This window comes from Ammospiza caudacuta, chromosome 1 (genome assembly GCF_027887145.1).
Source record: "Ammospiza caudacuta isolate bAmmCau1 chromosome 1, bAmmCau1.pri, whole genome shotgun sequence".
NCBI lineage: Eukaryota > Metazoa > Chordata > Aves > Passeriformes > Passerellidae > Ammospiza > Ammospiza caudacuta.
Window position 1 is genome coordinate 108265081 of NC_080593.1, and position 16030 is coordinate 108281110.

At 38.3% G+C, this 16030-nt stretch overlaps 1 protein-coding gene across 2 annotated transcripts in view; it reads right to left on the reverse strand.

Annotated features, from left to right (window-relative positions):
* OSBPL1A (oxysterol binding protein like 1A) overlaps nucleotides 1–16030 on the reverse strand; it is a 77963-nt gene that overhangs the window by 51822 nt on the left and 10111 nt on the right. For both annotated transcript variants that reach the window (XM_058819490.1, XM_058819495.1), the window contains 12 exons: nucleotides 15529–15614; nucleotides 13525–13599; nucleotides 12624–12735; nucleotides 11413–11498; nucleotides 8037–8181; nucleotides 7237–7304; nucleotides 7112–7156; nucleotides 5650–5723; nucleotides 5507–5570; nucleotides 4477–4578; nucleotides 2914–3036; nucleotides 1076–1157 (listed from right to left, as the gene is read on the reverse strand). In XM_058819490.1, coding sequence (XP_058675473.1) covers nucleotides 1076–1157; nucleotides 2914–3036; nucleotides 4477–4578; nucleotides 5507–5570; nucleotides 5650–5723; nucleotides 7112–7156; nucleotides 7237–7304; nucleotides 8037–8181; nucleotides 11413–11498; nucleotides 12624–12735; nucleotides 13525–13599; nucleotides 15529–15614 — 1062 coding nt within the window. The remainder of the gene's footprint in view (nucleotides 1–1075; nucleotides 1158–2913; nucleotides 3037–4476; nucleotides 4579–5506; nucleotides 5571–5649; nucleotides 5724–7111; nucleotides 7157–7236; nucleotides 7305–8036; nucleotides 8182–11412; nucleotides 11499–12623; nucleotides 12736–13524; nucleotides 13600–15528; nucleotides 15615–16030) is intronic.

The following is a 16030-nucleotide window of genomic DNA, read 5'->3' on the forward strand; positions in this document are numbered from 1 at the left end:
GTCAGGGAAACTGCCTCTATAGCTACCAAAGGAAATTTATCCACCTTATAATTTTCAAACTGGGGGTTTTTGTGAAAAAATCTGTTTTACTGTAACAGTGATTACAAAAGCTACACAATAAGTCATATACATTATGAAATGTCCCTTTGCCTTGTGAAATAAAAATATGGTAAAAATTCAGTTTATGAAAAAGACAGTGTAACATCACAGAGTAACTTACCCCATTGGCATGTGGAGAAAAAGCTGTATTTTTAGCCTTCTTTTGTAAAGGCACAGGGATGGAATAACTTTTTAATTCTCAAAACTGGTATTCTACTACAGACTAGGGATCTGTATAGACAAAGAACTTGTTCTCTAATCTGAGCTACAAAATTTTAGCCACAATATATAACTAGGACTCAGGTCCAAAGGACCAACAATTCTTACAGAACTCCTTTGTGTGTTTAATACATGAACAACTTCTCTACATGTTTAAGGTATTTAATAAAACAAGTACAAATCTCTAGCATCTTGATGCCCATGATATATTTTAGCAGTTATTCTGCAAAAATTTAAGAACGTGTTAAGAATTATAACTTGAAATGAAACCTGAGAAGTTCAAATCTGGCATAAAAGTCATAGCAAAATCTGTGGTATATATCCCATTATATCATGCCTCCAGTTCTCTGTATAGTTTTGTGATTTCACTGCTCTTTGTACCTGTGAAGAGACACTTATGCACTACAACAAGCTACCAACCACAGATTTGGTTTTAAAAAAACCTTAAAGCAGACCCATGTTATATTTTTATGATACTATTCAATAAGGACTATAGCTAGAGGCAGTTTCACTGCATTTACAGCTGCTAATAAAATTTCTTTCAATCAGCATACTTCTTAGTTGTTTCTCCAAATCTGAAATCTTAATTGTTAGCAATTACTGTAATGCTACTTTATTTGAATCTTTTTTCATGGGGAAAATTGTCCTCCATTTTCAAGCTCCTGAAAATTTGATTTTGGGGAAATAAAAGCATCCTGTTAAAAAGAGAAAATTAGTTGCTTGGTAACAAACTACATTTTAAATTAATCAGCTTTACCTTTTGTAGCATCCAAAGATTTAACCATTGCAAGGAAGTCTGAAACCTCTTTACTGAGTCTTTGTTGGCATGCTTGTGCTTTCTGAAAAAAATAAGGATAGCTACTTCAGAAGTACCTTGTTCTAAGGAAAGTGTATGTTTGCTTTCTTTATTATAGTGAAATTTTAAAATTTGGACAGCCAAGAGACTGATATATTAAAACTGAAGCAAATTACTTAAACTACCTTCAAAGACACAAAAGCAAACAGAGTATTTATGAACATCTTATCACTGACTAGATTTTATTTAATTTAATGTAGCAAATCAACCCCAGTCAAAATTGTTCTATGTGCCACTTTTGCTATTCACCTCATTCTTTACTGAGCAGTTTAAAAATCTGGGAAGAGCAAGTACTTGCTCTTTGAGAAACTTAAGGACAAAATAAGCACATGCATAGGTTAACTGATAAATGGCAAGTACAGTGGCATGCAGAAACTAGCCCCAAGACCATATTTCAAGCCCGCATTCAAACCTGGAGACAGTTATAATAAAACCATAGAATGGCTTGGGTTGGAAAGGACCTTAAAGATCATCTAGTTCCAGCCCCTGGCCATCCACACCTTCCACTAGCCCAGGCTGCTCAGAGCCCCATCCCACCTTGACCACTTCCAGGGAAGGGGCATCCACAGATTCTCTGGGGAAGCTGTTCTAGCACCTCACCATCCTCACAGTACAGAATTTCTCCCTAATATCTAAACAAAATCTCTCCTCTTCCCACTTATCCTATCACAACTACATCTAGTGTGTAATCACTACTACACAGTTGGCCTGTGTAAAAAGTCACTCCCCCTGTTTTTCACAAGCCACCCTTAAGGCCACAGTGAGGTCTCTCTGAAGCCTTTGCTTCTCCAGCTCTCTAAGTCTGTCTTCAAAGGAGAGGTGTCTATTCATTCCTGGTGGTCACCTTTGTGTCCCTCCTCTGGACCTGCTCTAACATGTTCACATCTTTCTTGTGCTGAGGACCCAGAGCTGGATGTAGCACTCCAGGTGGGGATCTCATGAAGGCAGAAGAGGGGGGCAGAATTGCCTCCCTTGCCCTACTGGCAGCTCTGCTTTTGATGTGGCCCAGGATGCAGTTGGTCTTCTGGGCTTCAAGTGCACTGTTATCTATTAAATAATACCAACTTCTGTAGCCTGCTGGGGACTGCCAGTGCCAGTGATCCTCCCACCTCTGCTGTGCCATGAGCTACTTCATGTTCTTGTACCAAAAGGAATGGTACAAGCTGCTTGGAGTTTAGCCACATGAAGATTTTTGCACTGCAGCATCAACTTTCCATTAAAATAGAATGTTTTAGCAGTACATGTATAGCAAAAAGAATCACAGGCTGAATGCTAGAATTACCAAAGACTACCTAATCCCATTGCAGATATGAGCAGTCACTATTCAATGCATCTGATGTGATCTGGGGTGATAAAAGATCGTTTCTAAAACACTTCATTGCCTGTTCTGTAGAGGCAGAACTCGATGTGGGTTAGCTTTGGTGACACCAGGACTGGAGGATATCAAGTAGAGTACACAAGGCTCCCTCTCCTGGCTGAAACACTCAAGCAGCTTTCTATCTTACAGTAGTGCTGGCAAAAGTGAAATCACAGCCCTGTAGCTATGATAAACATGTCATCTTAGCCACATAGCCTGAGCAGGAATACATGACAGCAAGCAGTGCAAACACAAGTAGCATTTATGCATCCATATGTGGAATCATCACTTTTAGTCAAAGGTATATTGAAGTATTTTAACACAAAACAAGGCTAATCTGCAACTGCCAGATGCATGAGCCAGGTAAGTATTCAGTACATACTTTTAGAGTGTCCTGTAGGTCTGTAACAGATACTGCATCATCTTCATCATCACTGCTCAGCTGTTCCTGTGTGCAGTAGTGAGTGCTATATGCAGAGTGGTCCTCTATTGCTTCTAGCCAACTCTGGAAAGGAAAAAACAGAGTTAATAAACATTTCAAAGGTCATCCCCAAAACAAAGTATCATGCAAGCAGAACAACAAAATTTTCTCTTTATATAAATAAGATAGTCATTAGTAAAATGAGACATCTCAATAGGTAAAATATGGTTTGCTAGAAAATGCAACATGTATTGCAGATGAAATACTCTGTGGGCAGAGTACCACAGACTTAACTTATTATTAACCCTTAAGCAAAAATGTAACCCATGCCTCAGTCTATTCAAGGTCACATTAAAAAATCTTATTAATTAAAAGACCATAGGGAACATATTTTGTATCTTTGGATTTCTGTTCAGAGAGCAAGGTCCCTGTGACAAAGTCTGCTTTCTTATGTGTGACAAACTTTGTGCACAAAACCTCAAGCACTATCATAATTAAGAGGTAGATTCTTCTCCTGTTCATTGGATCACAGAGTGGCTGAGGCTGGCAGGGACCTCTGAAGGCCATCTAGTTCAACCCCTCTGCTCAAGAAGGCCCACCTAGAGCTGGTTGGCCAGGACATCCAACTGGCTTTTGAAAATCTTCAAGGATGGATATATCACAACTCCTGTGGGCCCCCTGTGCCAGGGCACGGCCACCCTCACACTTTATGTTCAGAGAGAAATCCCTGGGCTTCAGTTTGTGCCCATGGCCTCTGGTCCTGTCACCAGGCACCACTGAAAAAAGCCTGGCTCTGTCCCTCTTAGCACCTCTCCTCAGGCATTTACCAACATAGGCACGCTTCCCTGAGTCTCCCCTTCTCCACACTGAGCAGTCCTAGCTCTCTCAGCTTTTCCTAGTAAAAGTGATGCTCTGATCCCTTCAATCACCTCCATGGCCCTTTGTTAGGTTCTCTTTAGTATGTTTGTATCTCTTTTGTTGTGAGAAGCCCAAAAATGGACACAGAACTCCAGCTGCCTCCACCCAAACTCCATCTCTAGTTAGTACACCTGCAGAAGCACAAGAGTGAATGTACTACAAATAGACCTAAAACTGTTTCAGAGGCACCTTTTGAGAAAATACAGTTTATTAGATCATCTGGGAGTATGGTTAAGAGTAGACTGTACCATTAAGCATTCTTTTGTTTGGGAATGAACTATGAAAGTGCAACAGAAGGAGGTTCCAATAGAAATTTACCACATGGAGAAGTGAATGAAGAACAGGAAGTTAGATAACAGGGCATAATGCAGGCACAGAGCTGGAAAACAAGGTAGCACTTATTTTAAAGAAGTAATTACAATGGGCCAATTTTTTTTGCTGCTTAATCTGTAACCATGCTAAAAGATTTAATATCTGCAGCAATGCTACCAAGTTCTGATGATCAAAACATGAAATACACTGCTGCTAATGCATCCAAGTAGTATGCAAATTATTCATTATGGAAGTTACTGTATTTTAATGCCTTTCATAAAGAGTCATTATTACCTCTCTTGTTTGAGAAGGAACGTTATTTTTAGGAATCTTGAAACGATGAACAGTGTCATCAAAACATCTGACAGAAAAGAAGCAACTGTCTGTTGATTTTACCTAGAGCAAAGTGGAGAAAAAACAAAATTAGTATAATGAATCAGTCAGAAAAAAAAATAAAATAAGTGTATGCAAAGTATAAAATTATGCTTAACTCAGTAGTTTTTGCCTCAGCTTTGATCCAAGTAATTGTAACTTATAAAAACCTTGGTCAGAACAGTTTTCCAAAGTGTATCATTATGTCATTAATAGCAATACAGAGGTTCTTAAGGTTAAATATTATATTTGCATTTATTTGCACCACTTGATTCAGACAAAACCTCAGCAATGGCTCAAGATCACCAGTATTAAGGAATTTGTAGATACTGAAAAGCAAGTCACTTTTCCATACAATATGAGTGTATTTATAAGTGCAGTTTAATAGAACTTGTGGTGCCAGACAATGATAGGGCAGTTATAGAAATATGGAAATTATCTTAAATGCATCTTTCCTAAACACTTCATCTTGCTGGGCATTATAAATGACACCTGGCATTTGTTTTCTCTGTTCACCCCTTCCAAAACAGATTCCCACAAGCACAACAGAAATCAGTAAAGTTTTCCAAATGTCACCTTCAACATTTTTTAGTCTTTCCACTGAGATCAGCTTAAGTTATGCAATCGGTCACAAGCAGCCAGGGACAGCTAAGGAGGAACTGGAGCTTTGGCTATTCCAGATCACATGCCTCAAACTGACCCATTCTGCTTTCAGGATACCTTGTGTGTCTAAATCTTCAATGCTTTAGAAAGCAGTGAAGGAGCTTTATGGCCACTTTACGTAAAAGAACACTTTGCTGGACAGGAACAAGCATTTCTTTCAACAGCACAAGCTTTCTCCCTATTTTATAACAAAGATCAGGTTACCAATCCAGTGGAAGTTTTCATTAACCAGGAATGAAATACAATGGAACATAAAAAAAACAACTCAGTAGTTACAACACATTCCTACCGTGCAGACAGCTTGTGTTAGATGCTTGCACCCCTGACGATGATCATTATTCACAGCATCAGCTCTTTGAAAGAAGAAGAGATTTAGTGAAGAAGACAGGAATTATTTAAACTGCTGTTCAGAAATGTAACCACAGGACTTACTGTCTCCGATACCAGGAAAGCACTCCATGTTCTAGAACTATCCAGCAGAGTTTCCAACCAAAAAATCGTGAGCTCTAAAAGAGGAAAAAAAAGGCTAGCTAAGCTCAACAGAATACTTTCAGTATAGACAGCTCAGTGTGCAGCTGCAGTGTGAGCTGCAGAACTGAGCTCTGGGTGCTAGGAGCCTGAGGCAAGAGACCATGAAGTGGCAATGACCCTGTGGTTAGCCGAAGCCACAGGGACTTTGTGGTGTCAGGAGCTGAGGACTCAGCATGAAGACTCCTGACTTTCACACACTTAGATGGCAAGGGCTGAAAACCCCAGGGGTTCCTTCGTTTGGGTACCTCCTCAGAGGCACCAGCCCAAGCTGCTATCTTGTTACTGCACAATGATCAAAGATCCAGACATCTGACACTCTGCTATAGGAAACCAAGGGTCAAGCTGGTAAGGAAACCTTGTCAGACTGAGTGTAGTGAGTTTAGGGAGCTAAGCTGGGCACTTGTCAACTCCCTGAAGCCACCAACTGCAAAGGGGCTTCAGTCCCAGCAATTAAAAATCTCTGGTGGAAGAAGTGTGATGGACAGAGTGACTCCTGCATGGTCAGGCAGAGAAGCTTCCTTAACACTTAAAATTAGTAAACATTACAAAAACCTTTTTGGTTCTGCATATCCTGATGATCACAGCAACTAGAGAGTATTTTATAAGTGCAGCACTACTCCTGTTTTTGGAACCACCTAAAGATAACAGTTGAGCCTGCTATTCAGTAAGAACTGAAATATTAAAATGTTGTACTTTTTAATATTACAGGAATTGGTGGTCACCACACTATTTTATAAAATCAAAAGAGAAACAAAACACATTGACATCTCCAGCTACAACATTTTATCTTTCTCAAGCTTTAGCACACAGTTCTTTTTTAAGAACAGTTCCTTATATTACAATTGTGATATAGGAAAATTTACACTGAAGAAATCTTTAAAGATTTCATTAAGCAACACAATTAAACATTCATGTAGACCTTAGATTCACTTGAGCAACACAGCAAAATGAGCTTTAAACTCTTTGAATGCCATCTTCCCACTAAGTTTTAAAATTTTCAGAAGATGATGGCAAAACATTAGTCACAGTTTCTTAAAGACAATGTATCAGTCAGAGATTATCAAAGTCATCTATTGAGGAAAGAAAAATCTTTTTGCCCACACAAAAAGAACAATGCCTTATCACAGTGTAGCTTTGCCACAAAAATTAGAAAGAAATAAAGATTTTAGTTACTGAGGTTAAGATCAGGGTACCACAAATCTGGTAGCTGCTCCACTCAGCCAGCCCATCTATACATATTAAACAAAATGACTATTAAGTACTACTCAAAAATTCTTTCACTCATCAGTTATCACTAAAATATAGAAAAAAGGACATACTTTGAAATCTTACAAGCAATTTTAGAAAGGGAAATAAGCCATACCTTCCACAGGAGACCTTCATATCGCCTCAGGGGTTTGTTGATAACCTGCATAGAAATTAAAGCTCATATAGTAATAGCTTCAACTAGACAGCCTTGGCATTTTAAATTGATACAAAAGTTCCTACCTTTCCAGTTTTACCTGCCAGTATCAGTTTCATTTCTGCACCTTGGGCTAGATCAAGGGGTGTCTGATCTGTTTAGTAACAAGACAAGGCATGAGAATTTGATGCAAATAAACTTAGATGTACTTTAAAATAATTTGACACTCATTACCCATCAGTTTGGCCTTCAAGCATCTGCACTTGTAATTGGGAACATCAACTCCTCAAGGGCAGAAGACTAAAAAAGGTATTGAACTTCAAGGCACTGCACTGCTTGTCAGAGTTCTACTAACCACAGAGAGCCCTTTGCCCTTACAAATTTAAATTTAGTTTTAGCTTCCAGCTATAAAAACCAGTTTAGGACACTCACAAATACCAAGACAGAGGCATCTTTAAACAGAGGACAAGAACACAGTTTGCATAACGTGCATCAAGTTTTCCTCTTTGTGGTTTCATTAGAGGCCTTCTACTAAGGAGTGACTTTGTCTTGGGCACATTTTCAGTCTTGCTTTTTTTTGTTACCTGTGTTCAGTGTTTAGCATCAAGAAAACAAAAGCCAGGCACATTTTACTGTTAAGACAGTCAGTAAATTTTCCAGAAATGTGCAAGCTTGGACAATAAAAGCACATACAATAAGTATTTTGCTACAGTTCTCCTGCCCCTTGTAATTTAGCCACTGTTGGCCTTCCTTTATTAGTGAGACAAAGCTTGTAAAGCACTGTAAGATTTTGCCTGAACGCTGTGTAATAAGTAACACAGCTTGCAGAAGATGTTGAATTCGTGTTTCCACTTAATATTTAACATACTTTTCATTTGGTACTCACCATTTTTATTTCTTATTTTAGGATCTGCTCCATTTTTTAGAAGTTTCAATGCACAGTGCTTATGAGCACGGTATGCTGCACAGTGCAAGGGCGTGTTCCCCATCTGATCTGTACAGTTAATATCAGGTGGCTTGCGCTTGTTTAACTGGAAAAAAACAAAGTTCTGGCTACTTATCAGTTTTCCCCCCTCTCCAGATGCCATATTCTCTCTTTTGAAAATTAGTTGTTCCTAACTAGGATGCTTCAGTGTAGATCTGGCAAAAAAGAGGGCATTTAGCAAGAGTTATGACAAGGGCAAGGAGTGCAACAATCAAACAAGACATTCAGCTAGAGCAAAGAACTTCAATGTTTTGCTTGCTATACCCCTTCCACCTCTGCTGCACAATATGGACACATTTTTCTGTTCAACTGCAGTGCCAGGGAAAATTGCACAGTACTGCAGTTCAGTCATTTATATGCTAGAAGGGCCCTGCCCAGCTCTACTGTCAAAAGTCCGCTGTTCTTCATAGAAGACTCCCAGGCACAGCGTAGAAGTTAGCACAGGCCAGTGCTAATCCAGAAAAAAATTGTGCAGCCCCCCTGTTTCAGAGAGTAAGAACTTTGTACTGAAGGGTGGCAGACCTGCCAGTCCCAATGCCAGATATCCTAGGCCATTTACAGCTTCTAGGATAGGCAATCTGTTATACAAACAGTTTTGCTGCATTCTTAAGTCTATTAAGATAAAAGTAGCTATGTAACCAGGGAAAAAAAACCAACCCAAATTGAGTTTTACTTGCACACAATATAAATGCTTTGAGAAACTGACCCCTTCAAAGAGAAGGGTCATGAAGCATGACACTGCTAACTACCTTAAAACACCACTACACTTCTACTCAAACATGTGGCTACTGGATGCTTACATGGGGGTTGGACTGAATGATCTGTAGAGGTCCCTTCCAACCCAAACCATTTCATGCACTACCAGCCTCTTAAGCTCACAAGACAGATGGGAGTGCCTCACTAGAAAGGCTAAGTTACTGATAAGCAGCCTTAGGAGACCAGAGTCACCAGTGCATGACAACAACTTTTGAGAAACTCAGTTTAAGTACTCATATTAGGCATATGCTATCTTAGACAAAATTGCAAAATAATAACAGAATTCCCATGGCCATAATTCAACAGCAACTACTTTATATGTACCTCAGAAGTAGTCCTATAAGGGATAAACTACTTATCCCTTATACAAGTTGTTGTTTACAGATCAACTGGTAAGAGAACAAAAGTCAAAAAGAGGGAGTTTGTGGAAGTGTACCCTCATTAACACTGTAGTCAAATACTTGCATTCCTGAGGATTCCTAAGCTTTAGCTCTTTCCAACCAGTTGTTTTACATTTACTTCCTCTTCTGACTTCTTGCCTCCATACCTTTTAAGCCACATGCCTGTGCTTTCAGCACCTTATGCCATGCTACAAGGGAATATTTGGAAGGAAGCTTCATGCATCAGCTCATTCAGATAAAAATCTCTCCAGTCACTTCAGGAAATGTACAGTACATTTTTGAGAACTCACAGGAAGAACACACTGGCTTTGCCTCAAGTAGACTAAGGAGCCTGGGTTAAGATTCAGCTGCTGAAGATCTAACTTCTAGTAAATAACATGTTCTGGTGTTAGATGTCACAGTAAAAGTAGATATAAGCAGGTAAAGTTCCATGAGCATCATAGTCTGCTAATAAAAAAATTTAAGTAGGAGCAAAAATGCCTGAACAATCAGTAGGTAAAGTACGGTGAATTTTGGAGCTAAAGGACAGTTATGAAGAGCTACACAAATTCTGCCCAGAGGTATCAACCTAAGGGTAGGAAAGTCAAAGAGTAGGAAACCATAGAACTGTAAATGTATTCCAAGGAACACCTGTTAAGGATTGACTTAAAACTGACTCCAGGTCAAAAACATGAAAATATTATGAAAGGTTTTAAAAGTCAATATATAGCTGTCTTTATATATACAGAGCTCAAAGATAGCAAATATAAAAAATAAAAGAAATATAAAAAAAAAAAAAGAAATAGCAAAATTATTAAAAATAAATATTAAAAATATAAAAATATTTTAAAAAATAATATCACTTAGAAATTACAATGTTCACAGGGAGAATTACATGCTCATGCATAGTAACATGCCACATTAAAGAAAGCAAAGTTTTTAATGACAGATTTCTAGAAGGAGCCACTTTTTTCCCAATTTTATTTTCACATGAGCTTAAGGATCAGCAGACATGTAACAAGTATTAAAATTATCAGAATCAGAACAGATCACTTATGTCAGTGTATTAATTACAATTAGCACAGTTGTGAAGTGTATTAATGCATTTTTTAATGCATATTTTTCTACATCTTAGGTGCTGTGTACAGCTCTGGTTCTCTCTCCATTTCCAAGAGGACAGTACAAAATCTCCAAAAAAGAATTACAAGGATGACCAAAGATTTAACAAGGGTTTCCATGAAAGGAGCTAGAAAGACAAAGCGCTTTGGGCTATAAGAAAAAAAATTAGAGTGGTGGAAGTAAATTGCGAAGAGATGTTCACTTCTGGCTTCCAGGCAGAAAAATAAAGAAAATCAGATATCTCAATACACGAATCTCACATTTGTGAATTTTGATGCCTGAAAAGGCATTACTAAAGGTGCTAAGTAGGTAAAAACCGTTCCATACTGCATGTCTTACTTCCAAGGACACTCTTCAGGACTTTCCAAAGTGTGAGTTCAAGCATTGGGACTCTGCTTCATAACGCAGCTGGATTTGGTCCTGAGCAACATGCTCTAGTTCATTCTGCTCTGCAAACAGAAGCTGGACTGAATCACATCAAGAGGCACCCTCCAGTCTTTCTGTGATCTACTTCTGCCACAGCCTTACCAGGCCATCATATGGTTCATCTGGGATTACCATGAGTGTGCACACACAAAAATTCAGTTATGAACTCCTGCTCAGCATGAAACTGTGCTGGGCAGACAACTGTCCATTAAAAACTACAATGGATGCTAATGAGAAAGAGCTTATTTTCAAGATTAAAGACAGGCCACACTGTGGTGAAAATCTAGACATCCATGACATTAAAGTATCCACAATAACATACTAAGCTTATCTCAGCAGACCATGAACCATTACACTGATGTTTACAACTAACAAGCTAACTCTATCTAAAGGATTTAAAAACATGAAAGAAGTTGAAAACTGTTGGTTTTGCAACCTCCAACAAAGAGGAAAATCCTTGAGGGTTCAGCACCTTACCAATATAACACAGGGCACAGCACTAATATTCCATAGTCACAGCCTTTGAAATGCAAGGCACAAAGTTATATTTTGTTACATCAGCATAATGGATTGAATCACTTGACTTGAATTCTTACCAAGGCAGTCAGTTTCCCTGTTTCCCCCTCTCTTGCTGCTCCTAAGAGGAGTTCTTCCAGTTTCCTTTCTTGTGTCCTTTCCACTGCTAAAAAAAAAAAAAAAAAAAAAAAAAAAAGTAATTCTCAGTAAAGTACATAGGAAGTACAGCATTCAAACAAGTATAGCAAAACAAGCCTAGAGAAGTAAATGTTTCCAGTATTATTTAATTGGGACAGGTATAAATAGAATATTTACTCAGAAACATCTGTGACAGAGCAAAAATATGTTCAAAGCACATAAACTCTGATAAGATGTGTAAGTTTGTATACACGTACAAATATATAATACTATTATTTCAATACTTAGAATCAAGCCCACTCCCTGCAGAAGGGAAAATGGGAACAATGCAACACCCTCATCTCAGATCTTCCCTATGTATTTTTCAGCTTCTCTTCTGCTCTTATCATCCTACCAAAATTTTATTCTTCTCTAATGATTCAGCAGATGAGCAGTGGAAATGAGTTATTTGTGCATTTGCACGTAGAATCAGAAGAAAGATCACTTCATATATGCAGTCTGTGGTAGTGGACACAGAGCTCCATCAGTATTTAAGAGTATTACATAGTAATACCAGGAAGCAAAAAATTTCGGAGAGTTTTTTGAACTCTCCGAAATTATAATCAGTGAACTAGATTAGTATTTGGACACCATCTGCCTCATCTCTGACACCTGTGAGGCCATGGAGGAAACAAGGGGAAGTGCTTTTATTTTTTATGCCTTTTGACACAATGTCTAAGACTGCAATAGCAAGTACTAAATCTGATCCATAACTGGGTCATCTTTGCAAACTGTTGGGAATTTTGCTCTCTAATGATTTGTTTGACACAAAGTCACTTACTGTTCTTGACTTGACTTTTGTCTCTTTCAGTGAGCCAAGGCTTTGACTGCCCACATACCACTCAAATCTGTAGCAAGGACTATCCCAGCAGGACTGAAATAGTAACCTAAATAATGCTATTTGTATTCATAATACTTAACTCTCGAGTCGCAAAAAAACCCCACTTGTCAGTACTGCAGACAAGAACCAAAAACTATGACTGTTTTCTTTCTAATAACCAAATTTAAAAAGAAAATTCAACTGAGATTCTGTAACTTGCAGGAAAAATAGCAGCTTTTAGAATGCACACATGTGAAAAAAAACCCAAAACAAACTTTGACCTATTAAAGTTACCTTCCAACATGTTCCTTATGTCTTTGTCATAGGTAACTTCTTTTGCAGTCTCTCCACTGCCGTTAACAATAGAAGGATCAGCATTATGCTGCAAGAGTAACATCACCACCTCCTGAAAAACAATTTGAAAACCACTGCTTATCTGTCTGTGTAACTGCAAGGCCACAATCAAGCTTTCCAGCTATTGACATGCTGTAAAATGAGCTTTGCAACCAACAGCTTCTCACCACTGCTGGTTTCTTATGAAAACAGGAAGGGATGTTTTAGAGAGATTGAAGAGTGAGACTAACTGCAACATTTTCTCTCCCATCAGTCAGGCTGAAGGAACCAACAGGAGGTAAAGCTGAACAGACTGACCCTGAAAAGCTGGTGTACCTGGTGTGAATGCTGACTTGGACAGATAAAAATGGTACAACTGGCTTTTTTGACAAAACAGTAAGTAGTCACTCCTGAAGGGCCAAGATGTTATCCATCTGTATTCCATAGTTTTGGAATGATGTATTCCAAGATGTATTCCATAGTTTTGGAATGATGGTGGCCATGGTGGGGGAAATCAAACTAGTGTAAAATTACACAGGCCCATAAAAAGCTCTTTAGTTCTAATTAACTATGAAGAAACAGCTCTTCCAAACACCAAATGGGCCTGTGTGTCCTAATTTAAGAGATTTCTTTCCCCTCCACAAGCTACTAAGATTAAAACAATGCGGTTTCTCTCTGTGGGTTTTTGTTTTGTACAGTTATGCAAGCTAGGCAATGTGCCTAATCCTTCTGAACACGCTGTACCAAAACAGACAATAAGTCATTTTTAGACCCTGTAAAAACATCTTTTTGAAGTGATCTTATTGCTAGCACTTTGTTAATAATTCGACAAGTGAGGCTTTAAAAAGGCACCATACTTTACCTTACGGCCCGTGAAAGCTGCACGATGGAGCGGAGTGTCCCCCATGTCATTCAGCACATTCACATCTGCACCTGCCTAAACAGCAAGACCAACAGACATCTGAATATCCTTCCAACAAGAACTACATGGCTATTTCCTCTCCTTGGGAGGAAGGGGAGACAGGACACTAATGTAGACCTAGTGGCAAATCAGATCAGAACTGTAATACAGTTATTCTGGAAACAAGGATAAAGTATGTATCTAAGATCCACAGCCAACATTCTCTCAACTGCTTCAAAAAGGAAAAGCCCCCTGCATTTTTCCAGGAATATCCAACACTTTTAAGAAGAGAGTATATGGAAAGTAAGTTTAAAACAAGGTGTGGGTGCTGTTATTGTCTTGTTTTTGTTTGGCTTGGGTTGTTTGGGATTTTGTAGGTCTTCCTATTAAATCTCCCTTCCTTTTGTCACACACTTTCTCCATCCCATGCCTTTTATCTGAAAGGAGGAGTCTTTGCCACACTGCACAGGCACTCTTCCAAGAAACCAAGAAATCCTATCCTTCTTTCATTAAGTATTTCTTCTACGCCACTCTACCTAACCTCTCAAAGGGTCAAAGAGAGGGCAGGGCATACTTAACTTCATCACATATGCTTAGATCACATGATTTAGCCAGGTCATTGCTGTCTGCCTCAATTGATGAACCTAACTAGTTCCAAAACTCTGTTTCTGATAATGCCTCCTTCACTTGCTCTTTGCACAAGTACATACACACTTATACTTGCCTAGCTTTCAGAAGTGCACAGACTCACTTATTTCTCACTTTGTTCTTTAAATAGTACCCTTTCAAGAGCCCTATCAAAAGAACTAAAAGTATTTGTACTTCTATACTCTATACTCTTCCAACTCTTCAGGCTGGATGCTTGATAAATGCATAAATCAAGTGATAAAACTTTACCTTCTGCTTTAAATAACCTGCTTGAATTGAAAATGGCTTTATTTACTAAGCAAGTGTACTTGCTAGAGAAGAATTTCTCAAAGAAATCTCAAATTTGTTTCCTCCTTTAAAGTCTGGACTATGCTGGCAGCTTTTATTCTTAATGAAAATCAAGTTTAGATTAGCTTTGCACTTGAGACTGTTTATCACACTGCTGCCATCCAGCAAAATCTTTCAAATATTAAAGAGGGTCTAATATAGTTAAGGTTGGTTGAAGCTACCCTGAGACCAAAAACAAAAAACAATTCGGTCAGAAACCACATAGTCACTGCATTTGCAGTTGTTTTGCAAATAGAAACACATAAATTTTGATAACACAAGTCCATAGTTTCAAAATTCACCATGCAGTTCATTATTTCAAAGATGTTAGAAAGAAATAATGAGTCCAACTGTATTAGTCTGTGCCTGAAAGAAACACATACAGGCTATTTTGCACAAAATTCTGTGCATATTTCTATGCACAATATAAAATTAGATCAATCAGCATTTTTTGTATTTGAGACACTTTAAGCTTTTCTACAACTTGGTAACTGAAATTGCCTAAACTTAAGCACTTTATGTACAACAGTAAACTAATCAAACTGTTGAAGTAATTGCATTACTAGTATCACATGCTGTGATATATTGTATTCTACTATCACATGGTGTGATATATGTATTATACACAGATACCCAGTAAGCTTCAAAAAACCTGAGCTTTCATGAGTGCTCACCTATATATTGCACATCTTTGGCTCCAACATGCAGACAGTTACACTCCAAGAGAAAACCAGCCAAGTACCAATAATTGTAAAAACTGATCAGAGTAAGGGCCAGTACGGTACTGTATAGACTTCCACTGTCACTATTTTGGGTCCTTCTAAACCAGGCCTATCTTAATGCCACAACAATCAGTTATGTCTATGCTTCATGTAGATAAACTGTAGGAGTGCCTCTGCCTCTCTGCAAAGCCTCTTTTCTTCTACCACAAAAACCTGAAGAAACACTAACTGCTTCTAGCACTTCACAGAGAGGAAAACAGATATATACCTTCAGCAAATCCTCTACCACAACAGCATGTCCAAAGTAGCAAGCAAGGTGAAGAGGTGTCCAACCCATATTAGACTTACTTCTGCCTAAAAGACAAAACAGGAAAATTAAGTTTTGATCACACAGTACAAAAGAGTACTGTCATGTGCTTGGAGGTTGTCATGGATGACCATTTTTCACAGCAGCAGAGGAACAAAGAGGCTGGAATCATCCATACTACTCATTATTTAAATTACTAAATCAGGAGGCTGTTTGAGAAAGCTGGTTTCAAATCTAAAAAAAAATATCAAAACAAAGCACCAAAAAAACCCCCAAACCTTAACAAATCCAACAAAATCAACTCCAAAAAGCCCAAACAAAAATCCCACAACCTTTTGAAAGGGAAAAGTTATGTCACCTGACTGAGAATAAAACTTTTCTTTGTACGTAACACCTTTCAATACTAGCAAGTAGCTTCAGTTACTTTCATTCTTTATTCACTATGAAAATCGCACATGCAAGC